The sequence below is a fragment of the Neopelma chrysocephalum genome, unplaced genomic scaffold, assembly GCF_003984885.1.
Source record: "Neopelma chrysocephalum unplaced genomic scaffold, ASM398488v2 Primary Assembly neopelma1_68b, whole genome shotgun sequence".
Classification (NCBI taxonomy): Eukaryota; Metazoa; Chordata; class Aves; order Passeriformes; family Pipridae; genus Neopelma; species Neopelma chrysocephalum.
In genome coordinates, this window is record NW_020897728.1 from 835,618 (window position 1) to 862,329 (window position 26,712).

Consider the following 26,712-nt stretch of genomic DNA (forward strand, 5'->3'; position numbering starts at 1 on the left):
ACAAATGCAGAACAACAACACATTTACTGCAGGTCAATTTTCAAGCTGCTACAATATCAATTTAATATTCCAGGAACCATTGGGCTTCATAGTTCAGTGCATGGGACATCATATATATCAAAATTTCAAGTAGCTATAACTCTTCTTGCTGCTGGGCCAGGGCAGCCACGTTATACAAACCACCTGGCAGCCTCTCCCCTTGCCCTTATTATGAAAATGATGCATTTTGTCATGCTTCTGCAGAAGGGCTGCTTTCAGCTAGGGGCTCAGAAATGCCAATTTTAAACACTTCAATTTTTAAGGCAGCTCTTGTTTTACAGAGGTGACAAATGCCAGTTATGACTGTGCTTTTTTGAGATTATGGAGCAGAGCAAAGTCAGTTCGCCGCCTTAAACTTTGAGAGTGTATGAAATAGCCAAATTGTTTTACAAAAAAATGGGTTCAGCCTGATGAAGGTGGATGAGACCCTTTCCAAGTGAAGGACCAGGGCCATCAGCTGTGTCATATTTACCCCCTTTCTTACCCCAGGATGCATCAAGGTAACTCAGGGGATCATAAGTGCTTCTGAGGTGGTGAAAGCAAGACAGGGCATGGCTAGAAATAACATACACCACCCATAAATTCGCTGAGCCTATTTTAAAATAAGTTAGTAGGAACTAGAGTCGAGTGAAAGCATTTTTGTGAGGGGTTTTAGGAGACTTGGGTCTATGGGAAATGAAATACCTGTTCCCAAAGGGATCACACGAGGGTGAGACTTCAGAGCTGTGTCTCAACAGATCCCACTGAGAATTAGGGGGAACTAAAAGTCTTTTGTTTATTCCCCTGAACACTATAGTCTTGAAGAGAGACTAAATGAATTTTTCCAGTGGGAAAAACTGCCTAAGGGAACAATTTAGCCCTGAAGAAATTAGTGCATTCTGATTGTTTTGCCTGATGCCATAATACTTTTTGGAGATTTTAAAAGATGTGGCTGTGCAAATATTGGGAATTTCCAAATTAAACACTAAAGTATTAATATTTTTACTGAAATCTCGTATGGGGAGAATTTTTGAGAATAACATTCAGAGAAACATAAAGATTAGGGAGATAGGCTTACACTGAGGAAACATTTACAGAGAGATAATCTTTGCATTTGAAACACTGAATGCGACATTTAAAGGATTGTCCAAAAATTAAGCAACACATAAGATCAAGCTTCCTGATCTGCCTTTCTGGGGGAGCTGCAGATTCTTAGAAGTAACACCAACATAGTTTATCCTTCATTTCTGACACATACAGCATTATTTTCAGGTATATTTAAGCTTGTTTTGTCAATAAATGAGGTCAAGAGAGGAATATAGCTCAACACCCTTGTTGTTCTAACATTTGGCTGGTATTTGTTGCCATGAAGCAGCCTTTTGAAAGATGATCACTGTACCTGAAATGCAGATAGTTATAAAAATGGCATTAATTTGCTTAGACCGGGAGATTTTCACAGGAGAGCAACTAGCAGAAAACATTATGAAAATGTCCAAGAGGACTGGTAATTGAGTTGATTAGTATGACCTTGGTTATGAAGGTAATAGAAGAGTGAATGGTGCTTAGACTGAGTTATAACCCTGCTACCTTGCTCAGAGATGTAGTGAGGTATGTAATTTGTTCAGGGTGAATCCGAGCAGCCTGGCCTCTCCCTGACAGGGTAATACACTCTGACTAGCAGAGCTTGGCCGGCCACTGCTCCTACCCCAGCAGAGTAAACAGGGCAGGGTCAGGCGAGGGATGATGAACTGTGTGCTGCCCTCAGCTCAATATGGTAATTTTCTGCTGGCAGACACTTTCTGTTACAGGTTTCTTCTGAAATTAGGAAAATTAAAAATAAATTACAAAAAACATTTAAGGATGGAAAGTTTCCCGTTTCAGAGCGAAGAATCTACATCCCTTTGAACTAAACTCCAGACAAAATGTATCTGGATTTGCCTACTCACCCAACCACATAGTTCTGGTGTTGCTTTTTAACCCGTCGTGTTTCTGCCCTGTGATAACTCCAGAAAGGCTTTTTTTATCTCCCAGAATGGGGCTTTATTTTTTTAAGAACTGATTCAGCTAAAGGCCTGAATGCACAAGTGCTGTGATTGCCTTTCCTGCACTAGATTAACCGCTATTATTTAAAGATATTTTAGGTGACCTCCCTTTACAGGGAAAAAAGGCACCCAAAACAATTGCACAAATTAGACAAAGAAGGTGAGCAGACACAATTCTAATTGTTATACTTTGCACTCTTGTCCCCACCAGTAAACTGGATGAGATATAATTATCTATCAGGCATCTACAGAACTAAGAGCTTTGAGAAAAAAAATAGTCACAGAAAGGAATCTTTAAATGCTAAACACCAAAATATATATTTTTTTTAAAATCAAGGAATGGATCAAAAGCAGTGTCTTCAAAGTCAGCATAATTTAAATATTACCCCTTTCCTTCCATCCCTGACGAGCTGTCTTGCTATTTTATTGCAAGTTTCACAAACGAATAACTGGCCAAGGTTCCCTAGAAGGAAAATGCCTACATAAAAGATTCAATTAAATTAAAATTACTCAGTTCAGTCTGTGTGTGTCCAACTCAAACTCTGCTTTACTAGGAAACCAGGCATAGATATTCAGCTAAAAATTGCTACATATTAGACATTTAATTTCAGACCATATTTCCCTACAAAGTACAAATCAGCCCTCTTTTGGTTTCATCGCTATCAGGATGTCATCATATTCTTTTTCTGAGGAAATCTGAGAGGATGAAAGGAGGCGCTTAGGAAATAATTTTGCATTTTCTCTTAGAAATTAAAAATCTTTCATTTCTTCTCATTTATTTAAGTGCCACAGAGAAATGGGGTTAGAAATGGATTTAGAAAATAATCCAAGACATCTAAAGAAACCTATAATCTCAATAACATTCCAACTATAATCATTTCAGGGGCAGAGGAGCAAAAGCATTTTCTGTGTGCTCATGGATTTTAGAGACTTGTAAAACTACAAGGCTCTCTGAAATCAGGTGTTATATATTCGGCTCTCATTTCACAGATCTAAAATCAAACTGAATATTTAATTCTAAGTATAAACTAATGACCTGAACCTGAATCATGTAGCATGAAGATAGATTACTGTTGACATGCGGAGTCCCAGTGAAATCCCTGGAATATTGTGTGAGCCGAGCAGCCGCCTGCAATGCTACACAAAGCTCAAAACAGCAACGCTGAAATGGAGTTGGGGATGTTAATTCACAGTTACCATCTTTAACACCACGTTTTTAATATCATTCCTCCTGTTGTTTTGAAGGTCAGTGGATCCAGAGGAAATCTCTCCGCATTCAGAGCCATGCACATGGTATGAAAGTAGCAATGGGCTTTCATTTTAAAGTTCTGCTGTTGAAGGTTTATCTCTCAAAGTAAAATAAAAACAACTCCAGCCAAGCCTTGAGCTGTTTGTAGAAGTTTGCAAGCTACAAGCAGGACAGCCTTACTTGTGTTTTACAAGGACTGAGCTGACACTAATTATCCCACTGTGAACTCTGGATGAAATCCTCATCCTGCTGAACTGATGGGAGTTTTGCCACTGACTCCAACAGCACCGGGAGTTCACCCTCTGGCTCAGGCTCCGTGCCACAGCCTAATACTTTCTGGGTAATCAGGCCCATAAAGTTTATCTTGAAAGCCAAAAAATATTAGGTCAACTTGTAATCACTCTGACTTCTCCCTTTTTTTTTTTGAGGGACAGCTTGTTTTAGTCACCGCCGCCGTCTCCCTGCTCGGCGCTGGCGATGGGAGCTGCTCATCCATCCTTGAGGAAGCTCCGCCGGAGTCAGAGCCACTGCTAATTTATTAGTATGCACTACCCAAATTCAAAGACTTTCCAAGGAAGTTTGACTGCAGCGGGAGCATTCTGATTTATGGAGCTTGGTTATCATTTTTAAACCACGGCCCTGTCCCCAGCCTGACTCGACTGACAATGACAGATACCCGACGTCTTCGTCGAGCCTCGCAGGCTGACTTCCCATCCCTGTGGCAGCTCTTCCCCGTGCTGGGACCAGTTACACCCCACTCCCCTGCAGGTGGGTCAGCTGGACACTCTGACACCTGTCCTCCAGCTGCAGGTATTGGTGTAAAACTCTGCCCATAAGCAATTACTTAAAAAAAACCCCAAATCCTGTATTACAAACCCAGCTCTGTATAATTGCAGCATGCACTGCAGCCACTGGGGCAGAGTTAGACATTTCCAGGCAAACCAGGCCTGTAAAACAATAGAAAAACAGAAATCTAACACCAGATAGGACTATATATGTGTCCTTGAATGCCAGCATGGATATTTGTTTGCTACTTCTAACTGCGAATGTTAAATGCTCTCTCTCCCTCTCCACCTGACCATATTTTCTACAAACCACTTCAGAACATATTTGGACATGCCTGCTTAATAGGAGCAAAATGTCATACAACCAACACAACTTTCCCATGTGGAGAGAGAACATTTCCCATTACAAACATACAGCAAAGGTAACTAGAGGAGGTATAGGTGGGTACAGAGATCTAAGGAACGGAAACATGACTGTCTGGAGTCCAAAAGAATTACATTAAAGATGCTCAAGTGTCATTTTAAGAGTCTGTATCTTGACATCAAGCAGACAAAGATGCTTTCATGGTCTTTCTTCAAACAAGAAGGCAGAAACACAAGTAGGGATTTTCTTTTATGCTCAGCAAGATAAAAACTGAGTATAAACACCGAAGTATTTATTCTCACAGCAATCCCATGAAACACACTGTTATTCCCATTTTACAGATGAGGAACTGAGTCACAGAAAGACCTTCTGGCTCATAGTTTAAAGGTGGTTTAAAAACTAAGCTGAGGACACTGGGTTCACATCCAGTGTTTGAGCCACAACACCAGCATTCATCCTTCATAATAAGGTCAGCTTTTCTTTCAGTAACTATGAAGGTGCTGAAGGAACTCAGTAAATTCTTCTGTAAAAGCTAATGCTGAAAGCTACATGACATTAAGATGAAAACTAGTAAACCTGAGCTCTAGTAATATATCCACTCAAACAAGCTCCAAAGAAAATGTGGGAAATAGGTGTTGCACAGCTGAGGCAAGCAAGAGAAAAACAAAATGCCTTTGTAAATTATTTTGTTTGTGTGAGCAATGTGCTCTTGTTGAAAGACTGGTGTGTGCAAAAAGGGTATATTTTTGGTTTGTCAGCTTCAATTACCAGCAATCTAAGAGTGAAAAGCGACAGCCTTGTCCCAACAACCTCCTCCAAAGGAGATGCCCATCAGCCGAAAGCCCTGCTCCCGGCGTGACCTTTCTTGCTTTCTGACTGGGCATAAGGGCACGTAGCCATTTTATTTAAACTTGTTCTGGGAAAACTGCTTGTTAGATGTTGATTTCCAGCAGCCACTGCCCTCTGAAAAGAATATTCATGACTGGTGTTTCACTTGGAATGCTAACAGGATCAATGTGAACTCCCTACACTCTCTATCTCCAACCTGTTTCATACATATTCATGGCCATTTACATAATTTTATAAAGAAATGTTTATGAGCGAGGATGCACATTGTATTGACTGTTGTTGGGTTTATTCCTAACATTCATGTCAGAGAAGAAAGCGGGCACTGGCCCTAGCAGGCGAGCTGGATCCCAGAAGAGGCAAGGCTGGGAATACTCACGGCTCCTGCAGCCAGACAAAGCAGTTTCGGCACAAGTTCCAACATTACACCTAACAATTTTTTTATCAGGCAGCTACCAAGAGCACTTCACAGCCTGCTCATCTCCTTGCTGCTTTGTTTTCTCTATTTAAACAAAAATTACAGCCTCTCCTTCCCCTCGCGCGGGGAAAGGGCCCCGTAATGCAGTGTATCCTTGGCTCTGTCACTGTGCTTGCTGACCCTACAGTGAGCAGGCTCTGACCACCAAATGCGAGCAGAATAAATTATCGCTGACACTCCAATATTTAATTATGCAGCTGTCAGAGCGGCCCTTTCGAAATTCATTTTAATAAAGTGGGAACTTTTTTCCTTTCAAGGTTAGAGTCAGGGGAGTCACCTTCTGTGTCAGGCTGAGGTCTCCACCATGAGCTTTGCATTCTTCCCTGAGAAGCCTGTCACTTGGCCTGATAGAAGGACCAGATAACGGCACCGATGTCTATTGGCCTCCCCCGCCCTGCCTGGATGAACATCCTTCATTTAAACCCACAATAATGAGGACCTCAAAGTCAGACCGGCAGCCACAAGGGCAGCTCGGCAGGGGAAAAAAAAAAATGGCTTCTTATTATAAAATTCACTTGATGTTATAGCTGCAATCTAAAAGCAATCATGTTCATCTCACCGTTTTAACTGGTTAACCAGAAATATTTAACATGTTAAAAAATGTGTATGGAAACCCAATGGATGAAGCCCCAGCAGCCTGTGTTTATCTGCACTGAACTCAGACAAGGGGAAGAATACTGCTTTGTATTTTGCTCCCAGCAAAGTGTCTAACTAGATCTTTTTGCCAAATATTTAGTAAATGAAGCTCTCTATAAACACGTGGTGTGTAACAGGTAATGTCCACATACTGTGGCCTGCACAGTGCATGGATCAGAGGTGTTTTTTTAAGATGCTCAAATGCAAAGCTGCCGCGTGTGTTCACAGCTCTGCATACACAAACACACACACACACACACACACACACACACACACACGAAACAATCCCTGTAATAAAGTGCTGGCCATAAGGAACCTTGCCTCCGTGAAAACAGAGACTATTTTAAAACATGGCCAGCTCTCAATTAAATCTTTACATTTGCAGATCCTTGCTTTCAAAACTTTTGATTTTTGCAGTGTGCAGCTGGGAGAAAAACAGACACAAATTTACCATGGACAGCCCAAAAATGTGTGACCAAGAGTGCAGTTGACCTAAATTAGTAGAAAAAGAAAAACAAGGGAAAAAAAATAAATCTACACATACTCCAAATTTTCTTGTTTCTATGTGACAACATTTCTAATTTCTAAGTAAAGTTAATAACAATTTTGACCTACAAGCTCTGTTTCTTCCCTGGGCTCCTTTGGTGCTACACAAGCACTGGAGATTTAGCTATGCATAGTATGATTATACATCTTCTACAAACAGGGAAGTGAAAAACATATAAATTGCATGTGGGCTGGGAATTAAAGCTCTCAGGGAAACCCCACATCTCCCAGCTTAAATCAAAAGGAGATTTGCTAATGAGAAAGAAGTTAATGGGATACCATCCCACATCCCATAGGTGCTAAGTGACCTATCCCAAGACACGAAGTGTCCCAGGAAAAGAAATTAAAGCTTTTGCAAAAATGTTTTTTTTTTACTTAATTTGATCCGCAGTGAAGTCACAGCCAAGAGAGAACAATATGACTCACTAGTACAAAATGTTTTACTTTCTGGATTCATTAGCACTAATGAAGAGCAGGTGCAGGGTACCAGGGGAAAAGCTGTGCATAGCAGCTCTCCAGCACATTCTCCTGCCCAAGTTGTGCCTCAACATTTGGTCTTTTGCTCTTTCCCTGCAAGGGGGTGTACTTTGTATCTCCCAAATAAAGCACAAATAAATCACTATCTGCAAAGCTCACAGAAAAACAAGAGTACATAGGGCTCAGAAAAAGGCTTAAGAGTCCACTCAAGTTTCACAGTTTTCCCAAACATGCTGGGTTGTGCTATGGGATTTCACACTAAAAACCAAAAAAAAATCTCACTCATTGGCTGTTTCCAACATGGGATCAGAACTTCCCACCAGAAATTAAATGTTTCCCTCTGATTCTCCTGTTTGTCTCAAACACACCTAAGTGGTTAACAACACACATCAGGGTTACCCCATCCAACACTGGGCACCTGAAAAACAACCTTTCAGCAAATGTGGTTGCTCTTGTCCCCCTTTTGAAGTGGAGTTAGACAACACTTCCAGAGGCTGAGTTAGAAGTTGAGTTGAACAACCCCTGGGTGGTACCCACTGCACTGGGTTTGAGTGCAACACCAAAGGTGACAACTTGCATCTTGGAAGCCGTGATTAAGTTTTGTGGATCTGAGTTTGGACAGTTATTTATCAGCTGCATGTGAAGTTCACGGCCAACAGGGCCCTGCTTCCCAGAGCTCTACACGTGTTTCTTTGCTATAAGTAATAACTGACAGCCTTTTTTTACCACTTATGCTAAGATTATCTCCCACTGCTTCCTGCTTTAGATCCTCTTGCTTTATTTTTAGCTGTGTCATTTAACTTCGGGAGAGACAAATATTTTGACACGTTTATGCCATTTTGGGCTCAGCATCTACAAAGCTGAATGCATCTTCTCATTGGCTTGGAGCTCACCATAGATGCTTACTATACAGAGGATGTGCTCCAGGATCTGAAAGTAAACACCTAATACATAAAGCAAATGTATTTATACCCTATTATAAAGCTGGAAAAATAAGTACCTAAAACCATCATTTTTTTCTATGTGTTGTAACTGGGCACCTTCAGCATCACACAAGCACAACACACTTGCAAGGTTTCTGAGGAACACCTCACTCCAAGCAGCATGGCTCACCTCCTGGTGTCAATCCAAACAGATTTGCTGAATCCTATTTGTCACTAATTTTTGCAGTAGAAAAATAATTACAGAACAAAACATCAGGAAAAAAAATATAATCCTATCAACCTGGTGTGACATGCACACATAAACATGCCAAAAATCCCAGCTGAGCAACTCACAAAAACGAGCAATTGTTGAACGCACAGAACTAGGAAAGGCTTTGATTCCCCTACAAGAATAGGGGAAGTGTAAATAAATTCTGAGTCAATGAGATGGCTTACACTAACCTGGCGTTGGGAGAATTTTCAGTCCACAAATTCCTTCACAACTGAGTAAATTTAAAGAAATAAAACTAGATTGAGCATTGCTTTAATACCTGCTGGTGTAGTTTCCCACACTGTTCACTGGCTTGTTAAATATGAAAAAGATTTGCCTTGCAAAGCCGCAGTGAGAAATACAGTCACAGATGGGTTAATTGTTCGCTCCTTGGATCTTAGCATTTTTATTTTGGTTTGAATATAACCTGTTATTATAACAAGAAAACTCCCTGGCCTTGTGTACAAGACTCAAATATAATCAGCGATATCACACTGTCCCTTAATAGAAGGTGCAATATAAAAAAGATCATTTAAGATGCCAGTAGCTTCCCTCCTGACCCTGCCTGGCTGAGAGGCAAATTGCATTAGAAAATGACATGCCATTCATCTCACGAGTAGTTGCAGGAACATTTAGCTAATTAAATGATTAATAAATTTAACACTGCTTTATAATTTCATTTAGCCGTGTTGGAAATCAAACGGTGCACTGCGTGTGCACCGAATGAGATTAGGTGGGAGTTGTGGGTTTCACCGGCTGCCCTGGTAATTGAGATTAGTCTATTACTACAGTGACCTTTTTAACTTTTATACTCTCTTGTTAAAGTGAAATAAAATTTTATTCACTTTTAAGGCATATTTACTTAGTGAAATTCACGTGAAATTAAAGAAATACCAAGCTAAGAAGCGCTCGTTCTCTTTTTGTTCCTTCGTCCTTGTTTTGCACCCCTTTATGAATTCCTGCTTTAAGCTGGCAGCCCGCTCTCTCCACAGCACACTCTGAAACAAACTCCCTTTATCACTAAAAAATAAATATATCACCCCCAAATGTGCAAACTCAAATATACCCAGTATCACGATGATGGGACTGGAGTAGGGGGTTTGGTACACACAAAAAAGCCATAACCTCACTATACCTATATATTTGCATGTGTTTACTGTAGCTTTATCTGGAAACTACCTCGGGAGCTGGAGTTCAATGGTGAACCTCTCGTTCTAGCACAGTCAGCTGAACAATCAGGATGCTGTGGCTGTAGTCAGCTGTGGACAGAGGCTCCATTTATGTTATAGCAGATCCCCCCACTTTTTGTTCATCCTCACGCACAACTTTAGACAAAATGACCCCATTTATTTCAAGCATCACAATTTGCTGCGTAATTATTCATCTGTATAACCAGTGCTTAAACTAAGCTTCTGAGAAGCAGGAGGGGACCCTGAGGAAAGTATCAGCTCACTCTCATTTCACCCAGCTTTTGGTTAGAATTAGAGGTTGCTGCTGAGGTGTGGCGTGCCCCAATTTGGTACATGACATCAAAGAAAGAAAATCAATTCACAATTTTGTTGTGATTAATACTGAAAATAATTCCTAAGATTTCTGTATAACAATTATGGACACTGTGTCTTCAGGTTAGAAGGTTAATACCCAGGTAGTTCCAAAAGCCAAAGAAACTCAAACTCCCTAAAAGATTTGTCTATCCTTTGTCTATCCAGGAACAGCTGGCAGCTATCTTAATGTTAAAAGCATAAACATCTATCCACACAAAATTCATTTCAGCAGTACAAGGACTCATTTTATCAGTTCTTGGAAAACTTGTCAAGATTACTGACACTTAAGCCAACTCAGAACAAATTTTCAATCAATATGTCTAATGCTAGGAGGGATGTTTAATGTGTTTCCTTTTTTGAACAGATGTGTGTTTATAATGTAGAAAAAAAGGAATTAAAATGCATATCATTACTGAAAACTGATTCCTATCTGAATCACACGGCAAACCGTTTCAGAAAGTATTGTTGAAAAGGACAAGTCAGAACAGTGTTTACTTTTTCCTGAGGTCCTGATCACTCAAGAAAAGGATAAACTACTTTACAGACTGTTCATACAATATGGATATAAAATCCGTGGTGGCTGAAGTGAAACGATGCACTGGAAATGGGATCTGACATCAGTAAGTAATGGTTCTGCTCACTTACTCTGGTAAAATAAAATTCCGATACAGATGGGCCCAACATGTGGGAGAAACAAACCATTATCAGCAAATGCATTAAATACAGCAACCACAGCAACAATTTCATCTTGAAGGCAAAGAAGGCCAAACAAATTATAGGTAATAATTATAACAGCTATTTACTGTGATAATTGGAAGGGAAAATTATTGCTGGATTTCCACACCATACCACCACCACAGATGTGAAGAATCGTCAACAGGATGCAGAGGTACATCAAGTGTCTTGATATATCGGAATAAATTCTATTATTTGGACTCAGTGGCTAAAGTCCACCTGGCTCCACAGAGACCACAATTCCACCCAATGTTGTGGGGCTGTTTTCTGTCCCTCAGGGCAGCAAAAGCCACACTCGTGGTCATGAGGGATCAGTAATGTGGGGTAAGCATCACATTTTCAGACGTGACTAATGTAGGTGTCTGTGCCTTATCCTAATGTCCAGACTTCCTTTACCATCAGTGAAAAAAAAGGCACTTTTTGAGAGCTCTTCACCTGACCTCATGTAGCCATTTACCCCAAGGTGAGATAAGCTGTGGTGCAGAAGTGCTGCCTTCTCTCCTTGGACTACAAGCAAAAGCAAACTCCACTAATTTTATGAAAAAAAAAAAATCCACTAAGCTGCAAGTTCTTGATGAGAGCTGAAAAACAGTAAGTAAATCCACTCTGAGGTCTCCAGATCTAAGCTTTCTCTTGAACTTTGTGTAGGATGAAAAGCTGCTAAAATGTCCCCGTGACAAATGCATAATATTCAGTGTATTCACAGATTTAGCAGCTTTGACTTAGGAAGTCCTTTGAAAACTGGTTCTTATACTACGGACTTTGCCCAGAATGGTCAGTTTTGGCATTTATTTTTATTTATTTTTCTTATGAGAGTGGTCACTGGCATTTGGATAGATACATTATTTCTGCCAAGGAAGATAATACATGAAGCTGATGATCTGATGACATGACACGATCTTACAAAATGTCAGAGGGAACACTGTTTCCTCTAAAACCAATGATATATGTTTAACAGGAGCTCTGCCTCTAAAAAAATGCAACTTGTACATTGGGCTTTCTAAAGACGAAAGTGTATCATGAAATTTACTTCTTGGAAACAGAGATTATTTATGCTGGCAACTACAGGCATGACAGAATCTAAATAGCCATTATCCACTCACAACCGTGAGAAGCAGGAAAACCCATCCAATTTTTTCCAGGAACTTATGTCCTCTAGTGTCTCCCTCAGTCATGAATCATACTCCTTCAGATGAGATCCACTACAGGTTTTATTAAAAGAGAGGTAACCTAGAAAAAAGAAAAACTGTTGCAAAATATACATAAGACCTAACAAAAAGGGTGGCAGAACTCCTATTAATAAGAAGTTGGGTCTATGCAAAAAAGGTAACAACTCACAAATAGATCAATTTATTTATTATTTTAACTACTTTTGAATTTCTGGTAATAAAGTTGGGTCTTTTGAGGATATGATAATACTAAATCTTCAGGAGTGAAAATGGTCATTATCAGAATAAGCACTTCAATCTTTTAAATATGAGTAGTTTTGTCCACTTCTACGTACACAGTGTCCACATTTGCATCAAGGTAAGTTGGCATTCATATTCAGTTTTAACTTGACTACACCTTAAAGGCTTCCTCTGTGAGTTCTAATAATGTGCACTGATGTGGAACTATGGTCATTGTTTCTTATCATTCGCACTGGGAAACCATGTAAGGTCAAGCTTGTGTTTCAGTAAGTAGCCTTTGATTTTAATTACCTCCTATAAAAGGTGAAATTTGGGTTCTAGTAAAGGTAATATGAATTTTCTTGTGTGAAGCTATGATTTCATCCAAGGTTACTAAATGTGCAGCTGTGTATGCACCTACATGTACATATATCCAAGGGTCTGCAGCCCAGGATTTCATATTACTTATTGCCAAGTAGAAAATGGCCTTTAAAATTATCTTTATTCAAATGGGGTATTAAAGATGACTGCATATGAGCTGGATAGCAATCATTACACATCCAAAATGAGTACATCCATAGCAATAAGACTGTGTCATCAGCAGGGGCAAGAATTATGTGGGTCAAAGCCATATCAGGTTTCCAGGACAAGATCAAAAGTATTAATGGGAAATAATTTTCTTTTTTTCTGGAAATAGTTAAAGCCACATTATTTATCCATTGTCAACAACAGATTAATTGCTACAAAATATGGCTATAGGATGGCCTGTGCAGACTGGGACACATCTGTTGTCTTGACTCCAGATGAGCCACACAGCCCCACCACATGCAAACTCCCATAGGGCAGCAGCCATGTCACTGTGACATGTGAAAAAATAAATATCTCTTGTAGAACTTTGGCTGATGGAACTGATTCAAGACAACACTCAAAAGAAGCAACTAAACCATCGCCAAGGCTGATGAACCTGACTTTAAACTCACTTTGGTCTTCTGAATTGCATCTAAATTATGTATCTAGAGTTGTTTAAATTAGACAGTGTGAATATCACCTACAAGGAAGTTTTGATTATAGACCCTTGACTTGGAAAAATAGCTGTGTAAATTGTGTTGGAGGTTTGGAAATTGCTCTTCCCCAGCTACTAGCCAGGCCAGTGCTCCCTTTCCACAGATCCCACCACAATGCTTTTCCTGTGTCCTAACAACATCTTCTAATTTATTTAATTTTCTGACACAAAATAACATGTATATGGAAGCAAAAATGGTATTTTTAAATGTAATCCATGTATTGCTTTATCCTCATCAGTATTTAACTGGTAGTGACAAAGCAGCAGTTATTTTTCACACTCAAAAAAGCATGGTGATAACTCAGTTACCAAGAGGTGGCAAAGTATTGTCAGCAGTTGGATTAAAATCCTCGAGTTTCATTTCTAACAGTGATTTAGCAGCTCAGAGATGTCAAATTCATGAATGTGACATTCTGGCTGTTGAAAAGGGGACATATTTAGCAAAAGTCAACACAATAGACACAACTGTGCTAAGGAACCATCCTTAAATATGGTTCTGAGTTAGTTGCTGGTGCCCACAGCAGGTTGGCAGCTTTGCTCTGTAGTCTGCTGTTGTGTCTGGACATTCCTGAAGTTCTAGGAGGAATCCATGTGTTGGTTGAACTAATTCTCCTGACTCAGTCATACCACAGCAGTCTTGACCTCCCAGCCCTACTGTACATAAAGACATGTTGCAGGGTATTTTTACACACTGCCATTTTTGTATGTTCATAAAGTGAATGCCAGGCTCACTCTATCCATGCAGGTCCCACTGCTACTTCCCCCTCCCTCAAAGAGTACACTTGAATGCAAAGTGAATGGCTGCCTCAGTAAAACTGGTGGATACACAGTATGAGTAATGCTATTAAAAGTAAAGAAACAAACTCCCTTACATCTGCTTGGGGAACCCCGGCAACTCTTGTAGCTCACAGTAATGTGAATTTAGCTGTTTTAATTTCTGAGGCAGTTTAATTTTAATTGGAATATTGATTCCCAAACTACTTTTTGTGCCATCAGCGTCAAATCCCTGCCTTGTAACTGAGATCAACCCAGCTAGCCTGATGCACTGAGCCCTGCCAGGTCTGACTTTACCCCAGCCTGACATATCTTTCAGGGTTATGACTCTCACTAATGGGTTGCAATCAAGGCTGCAATTGCTGTGAAGCCCCAACACAGTGGTTTGTGGCCAGTGGACCTGCATGAATTCGCATCTCTACACTGGATGCCTCTACTGGCTCGAGCTCAACCCAGCCCTTGGCTCGGTGTGTGACCTGGCTGCACCACTCAGAGGATGCAGATACTCCCACAAGATTTGCCACTGCTGCTTCCACGCTCCTGGTTATGATGGATGATTTTCACTGCTAATGAGGAGGAGAAAGAGAAACTGAGTGTGTGTTGGTTCCCTTCCAAAAGCCTGTCCTGACTGACAGCTCAGCCGGCGCCTGTCCACTTGAAAAGAAGTCTGAACTGGACTGGATTAGTGGTCACGTAGACTCTCCAAAACATGGGTTTCCACAAAGCTTATGCTGTGCCTCTGAGTCCATTTTAAGCATCAAACTGATTTTTTTTGCACTTGAAAAGAAACTGTATGCGTAAACTGCAGGATGGTGTATTTACTTCATCAGTCACAGCAGTGGACCTGCAGGGCTACTTCTATTACCCCTCCTGCCCATGAAAAAAAGTGTCACCAGTATTAAGAAAATCATTATAAGCATAAGAGGGTGGAAGTTCTGGTGCATGTAAAGTCCAATTCTTCACACAAGATGTGGCCCTTAATATAGTTTCAGCATTGTTTAGTGCGATCTGCTGTAATTGCTCAAAATTTGAACCATTTGACCCTACTGCATTAAGCCTCAGTGTCTCCTAAATCCTGCTAATAAAGAGCAAATGGCTGGTCTCTTACTCTCTGGAACAAGCACAGGACAATGTGCAAGTCTTTATAAACCAGTGGTGGTTTAGCAAACCAGTCCAGAGGAGATGCTCTCTCTCGGCTCAGCGCAGGTGTAGGGCTGTGTGTGCATCACTGTGGTACAAACAGGCTCTGCATTGTACTCTGCTCATCCATCACCCGCTCTGTCAACACAGGTCAACTAATCCTGCTCTCCCTGACCTCTGACCAGCACGCCGAAAGGAGGCAACAAAAATTCAAATGCACTGCTGAGGGAGACAGAATTGTTAAAGCTGCCTTTTCTTCTCACCGAGACAGGGTAAAACAAACTTCTAAATGCTATTAGAGAGCAAACCTCCGTAAATGAGGAGAAGCTGCACTCAGAGTCTTCCCCTTTATGATTAATAAGTTGTCAGGTCCTTGAAGTGCTTTCCCATAATGTAGACAATTTATTGGGTTTTGCCCTTAAAGACTCCTGCCTCGATTCAGTCATTTTATCTCAATATTTCATGGTTTGAAAAAAAACAACAAAGGCAAGCAGAGGCACAGCCCAAACAGACAAAAGGGGACGGCAGACACACCAGATCAAAGCTACCAGCTCCACAGAGGGGGCTGATTCCTTCACTTGCTGAGGCAAAACAATAAAAAATACTGATCCCTGAGTTAAAGGTATGAGGTAAAAAATACATGAAAGTTTAAGTGAAAGAAGACAGACCAAACTCTCAGGCCTGGTCTGTGTGTCTGGAGCAGGATTTTCAAATAGGTGTTTACTTCTAGGTCTGGGGGTAACTCGAGAGAAGAAAGCTGGCTAAAAAGGCTTTTGTACTTATAATAAGAATACTCTATTCAAAATAAAGGTGTTGCTCCTCATTCAGAGAAGTTTCAGTACCAGAATGGCTAAGCTAGAAGTATTTTCATGCCTCAATATTTCTTGTTTATCTTCGGGACATTCAGCTCTCAGTATTTTGAAAGCTGAAACAGAAGAAATCGCAAGACTCATAAACAGACAGAGTGAGGACTGTTTCTGCCTTAGCTGTCAAGGTAGTCACATGTATAGTGTTTTTATTGAAAAACTAAAACAGGTATTTAGAGCAAATTCAAAACACCTTCCCACTTCCTCCAGTTACTAACATAGCGGAAAAATATACACATTCACCCGTATGTTTTTGCTTCCCGGATCTATCATTTCTGTAAACAGAAGGTAAGATGTGGAAATTCCTTTGCATCGAAGAGAAAGTGAGCACAACAAACACCGGATTAAATATTGTGCATTGAGTGTTACAGCGAGTGATGTGTTTGCAGGAATCATAGAACGGTTTGGGTTGGAAGGAACCTTAAAGCTCAGCTCGTTCCACCCCCCTGCCATGGGCAGGGGCACCTTCCACTAGCCCAGGTTGCTCCAAGCCCCGTCCAACCTGGCCTTGGACACTTCTCCAGGCAACTCATGCCAGTGCCTCACCACCCTCACAGTCAAGAATTTATTTCTAATATCCAATCTAAACTACTCTCTTTTAATTTAAAGCCATTACCCCTTGTCTTCCTGAAAGACTCACAGTAGCACATGGTGGTGATGAAAGGGAGGGATGTGATTTTACAAAATAACTTCCTGGGCAGATAAAATTGAACCCCAAATACAGGAGAAGTTAAATGGGACGACCTGCTTTTGGTGCAGCTGATCCAATACCCTATTGCACTCTCAAAAACTGTTTTTAAGAGGAAACTTCTTTTGGAAGCCCTACAATTTTGGTAATTCTATCGCTTAAAAACTTTGCTTTTCAGCTTGTTAAGAGAGACTTGTTTTTCAAATGTAACTGGCAGCTGGTTCACCCACGGAATGCAAGTGTAAAAATTAAGGTGAAGCCAAAAGAGAGTCATCCCAACACGAAAATGCAGCAAAAACTGAAATCAAAACTTTGATGCTGACGTCCAAACAATTTTGACCGTTTCAAAAACTGAGGCATTCCCACTCAACCATTTTCTCCGGTTTGAGTTGTGGCTTTTATGAAAGGCAAAATGGACTGTCCTCCTCATGGGCACACCTTTTAGGCCACTGATGTCAACTGGAAGGCAACCTTTAAACACAGCCACAAGTTGCCAGCAAAATGGTAACTGTGCCTCTCCCCCATAGTACATAACAGAGACCCAGAAAATGTATGTTCCAACTGAATTTTTGATACTAATACGTGCAATTTTCTGATCTATCATGTGATATTTCTCAAAGACATAACTCTTGATATGAAAAACTGGGGGGAATGCAGTCCTTAGGCACCGTTCTAGTCACATATGTGCACGCAGCTTGCCACCAATTTCAACAGGAGTCACATTTAAACAAATTTAAACTAAATGTTCAGCTTCTGGTTGTTCCCAAGATAAACACGAGCAGGCCCCTGTGGTGTGATAGCCGTTAATGCAAATGCACAGCTTTGTTGATATGTAAAACCTTCTAAGAGCCAGAAGCTGGTTATTCTTAGTCATCAAGATGAGATTTGAATCTTTGGGATGTTTGCCTAACCCTGTAGGCTTAATCCACTCTGAGTTACAAATTACAATACTGCAGCAGTCAGTTAGAACTGAATCTGGATCACTGCAATGTGTAAAGTTGCTGGTCAGATTATGGGCTGACCCTACATTTGAAAAATCATCAATAATTACCAAAATTACTACCACAATCCTGAATAAAAATGGTTAGATGGCCACAAAGAATTATATATGAAGGGTGAAAAGGCAGGAACTGATTAAATTCACGCTAGAAAATTGAGTTCAAAGTCATCAGACGTGCTCAGGACTGGAGGGTTTTTATTGCCAGGGCAGGAACAAGCGAAGAGCTGCTGAATGCAGCTGATATTCCATTGATAGCTAAGTAGGAGACATCCTTATAAAGCTGCTGAAAAGAAGTTTAAATAGGTCTTCCCAATTCAGGCTGAAAAGCAACCTCATGTAGAAACCACATCTAGTTTTCTGCAATGGCCCTTATTCAAAAGCTGACGGGTTGAGATCCTCTTCCACTTGCGTTTTCTTCTGTTGTTGTTTTTCGTAGGACACTTCCTGTTTAGGAAGTGAAATGATATTCAAAACTGGGGCTTTACTGTAAGTGATTTCAATAATGTACTTCTCCTCCTACCACAACCACAACTCCAGTCTCTGTCTCTCCAAAAACAATAACAATAATGAATGGTGAGTTCATGACATGTTACCTCGTGATGCAACTTGGCAGCAAAAAGGAAGAAACAGGAAGGTTGGCTCAAGGCTATTATGGAGCTAAAGCTTGTTTTGAGCATTTGTTTTATCACTTAAAACAACTATAGAATACTTGCTTTGAGTATATTCACCTTTTTTTTTTCTTTCCTAAATCATTCTCACCCAAACAATATAATTAGGAGCCTGAATTTGATCTAAGTGTCCCTTTGAGGTGAGCTCTGGCACTGCTATCATGAAGGGATGCAGACATGGCCTGTGAGTAGTGGCATGCAACACATTCGACAGCATTTGTTAAATATTTCTATACTTGGTCACCAATGCCTTCTTTTCACCCTGTAATTCAAATTTTATTCCTAACTCCTTTTGACTACACTAACATAACCAGAATCCAGGAAGTGTTTTCTCTCCCTTGTAGATTCCTAACTAAAGGATCATAGTTTTGACAAAGATGACCTTATTGTCCAGGTGTCAGGGTTTTAATTTAACCCAAGTTGAGTACACTGTGCCACATAGATACGATGAATTATGAACTAAACTTCAACAACATAATTATAAGGAAATGTGGCAGAAAGACTGCAAATCCACAAAGAGCTGTTGGCATGATCATGTGCCATTGTGAAAAGGAAAGAAAAGCCAAGACTACATAAATAAATGCTATCACAAATGCCTGATCTGCCTTCACATTATGGTTTTACTTCAGTGTTAAAGTCAGACCTCAGTACATGCTGCAGTAACTTGGGAATGACATTTTCTTGCTTAGTACAAATGACCGCGTGGAGTTCAAAAAAGAAGGAAAAAATTGATAAGCCCCCTGTTCCAAGAAGCAATGTACAGCTGGAAGTACCCATCATCTCAAGATAAACAGCGAGAAATAATCCCTGGTGGTTGTTAAGAGTCTCAAGGTTAATTTCTTAAGCATAAGGGTGTAGACACTTTTGTCCTGGGGAAAGTCCAGCTCAGAAAACCCCCCTAGGTCTGGATGTTTCCACTGACTACGGTAATGCTCCCATCACATTTCAAAAGCTCGGGAGAGCTGTTATGCACTGTTAACTGACTCTTTTCAGGGTCAATGTGAATGTTTTCCATTGTTGATGAGAGTGACTTTATCCCAGTGCATTCACAGGGAGTTTGGTCTGTCATGGTGCTGACTCCATCGTATGGAATCCAAGCTGAAGCCAGTGGGGTTGTTCTGGGGTTCAGCACCTCTGAATACCAAACCATCGAAGGGAACTTCTTGAAACAGAAAGAAAGACTTATGTATTACAAAGTACAAATTAGTGAAAGCCAACCCCTTTTTATATTATTCTTTTAGAAAACATTATTTTTTAAATTTAGACTTTAATATCCATTTTCTGTAAGAAACATTGATTTTGTTACTGAGAAGGGGTATTACTTTATATAGCGTGAAGTGAAAATGAGAATCTTTCAAAATTTTTCAATTTCAATCTTTTAATTTTTTTTTTCTTCTGTTCTAGCCTTTGACCTCTAATTATGATTTGAAAGAGAAGCTATTTTATAAATGACCACATTAGTAATAGGGCCTAATTTTTTTTTTTCTGTCTTCTCTCAATGACTGTAAAATGCTAAGAGACTCTTTTGGAGAATGATAGCTGTATAAGTTCACATAATTTCTATAAAGAAGTAAGAAAGAAGAATAAAAAGATACAATGTATTTTTAATCAAACTGCCTGGGCTCTTTTTTTACATAACTTGCTTGTCTTAGAACATGAAAATACAGGGGAACTGAATGATCAAGCAACTTCCCATTAAAAAAATGCAAATAATCCATTTTTAATTTAAAAGATAAGCTAATTAAAAATAATGGCTGTGGACAGTTCCTGACAAAGCACTTCAAAAACAAGAACCATGTATTTCATGAGACTTTAGTGTTTTTTAATTAAGATGATTTTTCATTTCCCCTCTTCTTGGTCTGTGATAATAAAAAGCTGCAATTGGAAACCAAGCAGTTTTTTTCCCATTGAGAAGTATAAAGAAGCAAGACTGATGTTGCCCCTAAATGGGAAGCCAAATAAAATCCCACACAGTTCCACTCAGCATTAAAAGCTGGCCACAAATTTTTAATCAGAGGAAGCAAAGAGGAAAACTCACTGCTCATCATCCAACAGGGAAACTGTTCACTGGATTATCTCCCTCCTGACTGTCAGGTACTCCAGCCCCCATTTCAGTGGCACTCACAGCTCTGCCTCTGGCAAAAACTTCTCTTTTGGCTCTTCATTTGTTATTTGACCCTCTTCCCTTCTCTCCAAAGTCATCTTCTGACTACAGTTCCTCATGAACAAAAGAGCTGCCAGCAGCTCTGATGCCAAGAGTGATTTTTGATCAAAACATAGAAATACAGATAGTTCTAACTTCTGTTAATGAACACATCACGTTATTTTATCATTGTCATAAGGGTGGATGTTCTTGGTCTTCCAAGTGCATGCAGCAGCATCCAGGTCTGCTGTTCACAAAGCCAGCTCTCAGAGTGGGTATATCAACATGCTACAGCCCTTCTGCATTACTCTGAACACATGAACCAGTGCAAATGGCCAGCTGAGGTGGATTTGCACCTCTTTTCTGCCAGCAGAGTGGTGCAAAGTAGATCAAGAACACTAATCTGGACCCTTGTGTCCATCGTGCTGTTTTCCAAAGATAGCAAGTAGGAACAGGAGACACAAATTACAGCAAACAGACATAAACTTAAGAACATAACATCCACCTGATCAGGAGAGGATTAGAAGAGATACAAGACATTTCTTGGAAATGTTGTCTTAGTGGTCATAGTCCTAACAAGAGGAGGTCAAGGGGATCAAAGAGCCTGTGTTTGAGGCTGGAGGTCACCGATGCAGCTTACGACCAGGAAAAGGCAGCAGTAGTCATTAGGGAACACATGCAGAGACCCAAAAAGGCAAATGAGCCCTCAGCTAGCAACTGCACATCCATCCAGCCTAAGGTGTTTCGTGATTCAGTGATAATTTGTCTTTCCTGTGCATCTGTGCAGTCCAACAGCGCTATTTCCCAGCTGTTCAGACAATATTAGCTGTACTACCACATTGAGAAGTCATTGCCTATTTCTAATTCAGACCTACCCAAGAGATCTTCCACTTATGGCCACAGTGTAGGAACTCACTGAGTCTGAAGAAAATCAGATGTTAATTGCCATCCACCCTCCTTGGCCTTCGAAGCACAAGTTCACGTCTCTATTCATTTTGTGGCTTATAACCACGGGGTGAGAAAAGTCCCCCCATGCATTGGAAAGGTGGGGTTCACGAGCAATCAGGAAGTCTTTGTAGGCTTGTAAAATGTGAGACATACCTTGCAGCTCACAGGTCACATGTTATGAATAGAGCCCACAGTCATTATGCAATCAAATTTTATGGACTTCAACTGACTCCTTGAAAGCAACCTAAGGCTTTTAAAATGTGGAGGCATCCAAAAAAAACAATTCTAGAGTATCTGAAGATGCTTGTAGTGCTGTTAAGGAATTCACTCGAGTTGTGTTCCTTGCTGCAAAATTTATCAGGTTGAGAGAAATATGTGCCTTCAGTTTTCCAGCAGAATATTTAGTGGTACTAACACTTTTCCAACACTAATACAGAGTCCCACAGAAACAGCCAGTCGAAACCATTTCCCCTTCTTGGAATGCAAGAAGAGCCGACTTAACTTTAAGTTTATTTTTACCAATTTAATCTTCAAAACTTCAAAGCTTGTTTTCTGCTGTATTTTTAAAGGCAAGAACCCAGTCTCTACAGGATTACAGCCAAATATGTGCAACATCGAGGTACACCTGGAAGCCATTAAGAGCTGCACTTCAAATCTTATGGGGGGTGTGGAAGACTCCATCCTCCCCCTTCTCAGTGTTGACACCCTGTTTCTATTAGGGTAACCTTGAGCCAAAGGTGTTCAAAATAAGAAGTCAAACTGCAAACAAACACATTATAAAGAACTCTGCAGTACTGCTCCAGGGTAGGGTCAGAGGCCAATTATGTCAGGCTGAGATACAGAAAGACAGAAACCTCATAACAGACCAGAAAGTTCCCAAAGAATAATGTAAAACCTTTCAGGTATATTTAAGTATGCAAATATTTAACTTTAGAATGCACAGGGATATTTTTTTCTTGTCTTGATCACATTCACTCAAAAATCTTTACTTGAGTTTGAAACAAAACTAAAATCTTTATCCTTCCACAGCATCATTCTCTTGAAATTTAGCCTTAATTCCATGGCTTGTTTTGATTTCTTTTTTGAAAACCAAAAACGCTAATATGATTTAGAACTCCTTTTTACATACATACATATATAGATATACATTTCCTGGTAAATTGCAACTTGATATAGATATGAGATGCCAGATTGTTGGAAGCAAAACAGAAATTGCACTGTGAACTGCCATACCAGCTGGTAACCACATTTTCTAGAAAATCTGTGGGCAGGCTGTCTTGAGGAAACAGAATGGGAGCTAAAATTGTTGCTATTTTTGTGTGATAAGTAGATAACTGAAAAGGCAAAACACAACAATTTCACTTCAGAGGTGTTAGTTTTCTAACTATCCATATCTTTAAATTGGCTTTGTCACAAAATGCTTTGTTCACCCTTTCTAGCTCATGTATATAAGTCTACAAAATTTGCTTTTCCTACTCTATGTGTGTTGTTTCAAGCCAGGCACAGTACCCCCAACACAATGTAGTAAAGAAAAGAAGAGATGGCTGCTGAGCTCAACTTCAGTACTTGCAAGACAGAATCTTTTTTTGGAAATCCTACTGATTTTAACAAGAAGCACCACAGCGCTGCTGCCACATTTGGCTTATGTGTGTTTTTTATATGAACAACTTGGTTCCTTTTTTTAGCATAAAATCCTGATTTCTTCATTCACAGAGCAAGCAGCCCCTTGTTTCCTCTTAAAACAGTTGAGATCTGACTGGAGTCCCCAAAAGGCTGGTATGGCATGCAAAAAAACCCTCAACTAATTAACCTGCAACTCATGCATGTGAAACTAAACCCAACCAGTTAACTGAGGTGAGTCCTTGTCACCTAGGGCAAAGAACCACTTTGAGAAGTTTGGGGCATCAAACTGGTTGAAGGGCACCACACAATGTCACACAGGAAAACAAGGGTTGGTTTTGCATCCTCCCAGATTCACCCCAGGGCTGTGAATGGTGCAGAAAACATCTGGCTCGTGGCTTTACCCCACAGGAGGATGGAGGGGCTCACCTCCCACTCCCTACAGTTTGAGCCCATCCGTCCTCGCCCTCCCAAGGCTCCGACCTCTTCTCTGTGGGGTCCCAGCAGTGCCAGGGGAGCACCCCCAAAACAGCAAATACAGGATAAAAAAAACAAGTCTGGGCTCTGAGCTCCTGTCTGGCCACTGCTCCCGGGTCACTTCCAGGTAAACAGTGACAGACTTTTGGCACTCGGAGGCAGGTGAGGGAGACTGTGATAAACCTTGTTTGTCCAGGTGCAAAGCCAGACATGGGGTTTGCTGTTTTTCCTCAGAAAACAGGCGGTACCACAGGCTCCCCCCCCCCGCCTGGCCGCAGGGTTTTCATGCCATCCTCACTGTCCCGCCCATCACTGAGAGCTTTGGAGGGTTTAAGCACGTTGGGGAAAACCCTTTTTCAGTTTAAACAACATGAAGAAAAGACTAAATGAATCCTGTGCCCTAAGCCTGGTAACAGGGTAGATTTGCTGGGAGTAATTCTTCCCTAGCAAAGCCAGATGGCTGAATGGGGTGAGAGAGGAACGTTTTCCTCTTAAGCATGATTTCATTATTATTATAACTTAAAGAACTAATTGTTAAAAGCACAAGTTTCAGGGTTAAGACCATCTGCAGCCACTGCTGGAAGCACTGTGAAAAAGTGATAAAGGATGAACCAGAGCAGAACTCATTGTAAGGCAAAGAGACAAATCAAGGTTGCAACTGATACAGTTGTGCCCTGGAAGTGTAAATAAATGTGAAATGCAAAGGGATTTCATTCCTGAAGCCTTACAAAGACTTTGAAAATTAAGAGAGGAAGGGAACATTTTCTTTCTGCTCCCCATGCACGCAAATGATCTGCCCTGTGAAGCTCCATTCATTTTTACAAATTTTCTCTCTTTGCAGCACATAACCCTGTCGACACATAGCACCTTGTCTGGGCACCCAACACGAGTGCAAAGTATTTCAGTGAAGTGTTTGCTTCCCATGTGTGTATGAGGAGTAATAGGAACACAAAGCAAGAGGGGGCTGAGGTCTCTCCCAACACCCCAAGTATGGCCAAAAAGAGCAAAGCCACCCGATTTGGTAGGAGGTGAACCTCATGCTGAGGGCAGGGGAGCAGGGGCCAAATGACTGCTCTAATGGGTTGTCATCGATTCCTGCTTCTTCTTGGAGCAGTTCAGTTTTGTATTTCTCCCAAGCTAAACTAGGATTTAGATTTTGAGAAAAAACTGCTGTTTCTGGGGACAGCCTGGGCACAGATGGATTTTACACTGGGTTAGCAAACAAAAGATACTTTAAAAGCAAAATCTTTGAAGGGTATCAGGAGCAAATCCCCTTGTGTTTAACATTGACCTCTGGGACAAGAAATACTGGAAATAAGTGCACTAGTATTATCCACTGGTCTTAAGGAGCTGAAAAGCATTTAAGCAAGCACCAGACTCCTGCCTTGAGTCCTGCTTTCCCGAGACTGACGTCAGACTAAACCTCTGTGAAAAGCCAGGCAAATATAACCTCACATCACTTCATCTTTAACTCCATGTATTTAATTACACATAGAGTTAGTGAGCTAGCGTGTTTTAGTTACAATTATACTGACAGGCAAAACTCTCTGTAGCATTTAATACAATTGAGCAAATGTTTTCCTCCTGAAAGTGCCCTGGGAGGTAGAGAGAGTAGGTTAACTGAGTTACTTACAATGTGAAAAGCACATGTAGCATGTCACCAAATATATTTTGAGTAGCATAAAAGATATGCCATGTTCTAACAGCTACTCTTAAACTCTTAGAAATTAGAAACACCTGCCCAGTGTGCCTCAATGCTATATTTATATGTCTGTGAATATTTATAAGCATTTAAACTACTAATGTTGTTGGCATTGTTAAATCTTGATTGTGAAGTTTGTAAATATTCAAAAGAAGCAGATGTTTACTAATCCCATTTACCTTTAAGGGAAAAAAATGTAAAACTGGAACGAAAGCAGATTGTTAAACTGTTTTCCCAACAGAAACAACCAAAATAAATTACTGCAATCTGAAGACTATAAAGAGTGACTTCAAAGGTCAAAGGATTAAAGACAGTCTAAACCATGAAATGCGTTTTATTAGATTAATAAAACGTATGATTTTGCTAACTTAATTATACGAACAAATTAGCTGGAAAGGAACTTCAGAGCTTGCCATCCCAAATTAACGCCGGCCGCGGCGAAGGTGCAGGGGCTCTGACCCGCTCCCAGTCAGCTCACACAGCTTTATCTGGAAGCGGAGCCGCTTCCAGAGGCGGCGTGGAGGGAAGAGCGAAGAGGGCTGGCGGGGTGGGAGCGGAGCCAGGGCCACTCACCGCCTTCAAAGAACCCGGGGCTGCTCCGGCACTCGGAGCTCTGGAGCAGCCTCAGCCCGTGCCAAGGAGGCCTACACTTGGCTCGGCTGAGCAACCAAAACACTAATTCAGTTCTCTCTTCATCTGTTTTAAATCATGCTTTTAAGTGCATTTATGTGATAAAGAATCGAAGCTGTTTCTTTTGGCCATCTGAATAATTGGGACACTCTCCTTTTCAAATAGATTGACATTTAAGTACAACAAGCGCATTGAAAAGTGAATTTTGGCTCGGCGGAGCCTTGAATTTGCTTAACTCTTTCAGAGCTTAATAGCAGCTTTTCTCAAAGGAAATATAAGCCTTCCAGGGATCGATCCTGTTCCCACAGAAGTCAGAAAAAGCTTGATTTAAAATTATCTCAAAAAGAGCACTGTAGCGTGGGCTATTTTACTCAAGCAAAGAAACTATTTCTTGATAAAAGACTGCATTATTCCATTTGTAAAGAAACTCCACTCCCAAACCAAGTGACTGAAAAAGCTATCATTTACTCAAACTACATCAGCAGGGATGATGAAATCTAGGGGAAAAAAGTACGCCTTAAATAGGGTGGTGACGCCTCAGGAGACACCAGCAGAGAAAAACATTGCCACGTTTTGCAAGATCCCTCTCATTAGTTCAAAGATCCATGTTCACTTGGTTAATTCACCTGCACAGATACAGCTGGAAGGAACAGCTCCTTCTGCCATGACATTAAACATGGCAAGGTTATCA

The 26,712-nt window shown here is 40.6% G+C and overlaps 1 protein-coding gene across 2 annotated transcripts in view; it reads right to left on the bottom strand.

The window, feature by feature from the left end:
- Window positions 1-26,712, bottom strand: part of WWOX (WW domain containing oxidoreductase) — a 494,604-nt gene that overhangs the window by 29,996 nt on the left and 437,896 nt on the right. Inside the window, exon 9 of one of the 2 annotated variants that reach the window (XM_027685286.1) lies at window positions 1,370-1,417. The exons of the other annotated variant lie outside the window; for it this stretch is intronic. Within the exon in view, the coding sequence (XP_027541087.1) occupies window positions 1,409-1,417 (9 nt within the window). The 3' untranslated portion in view covers window positions 1,370-1,408. Of the gene's footprint in view, window positions 1-1,369; window positions 1,418-26,712 lie in introns of those variants that run through there. 2 annotated transcript variants of the gene reach the window in all.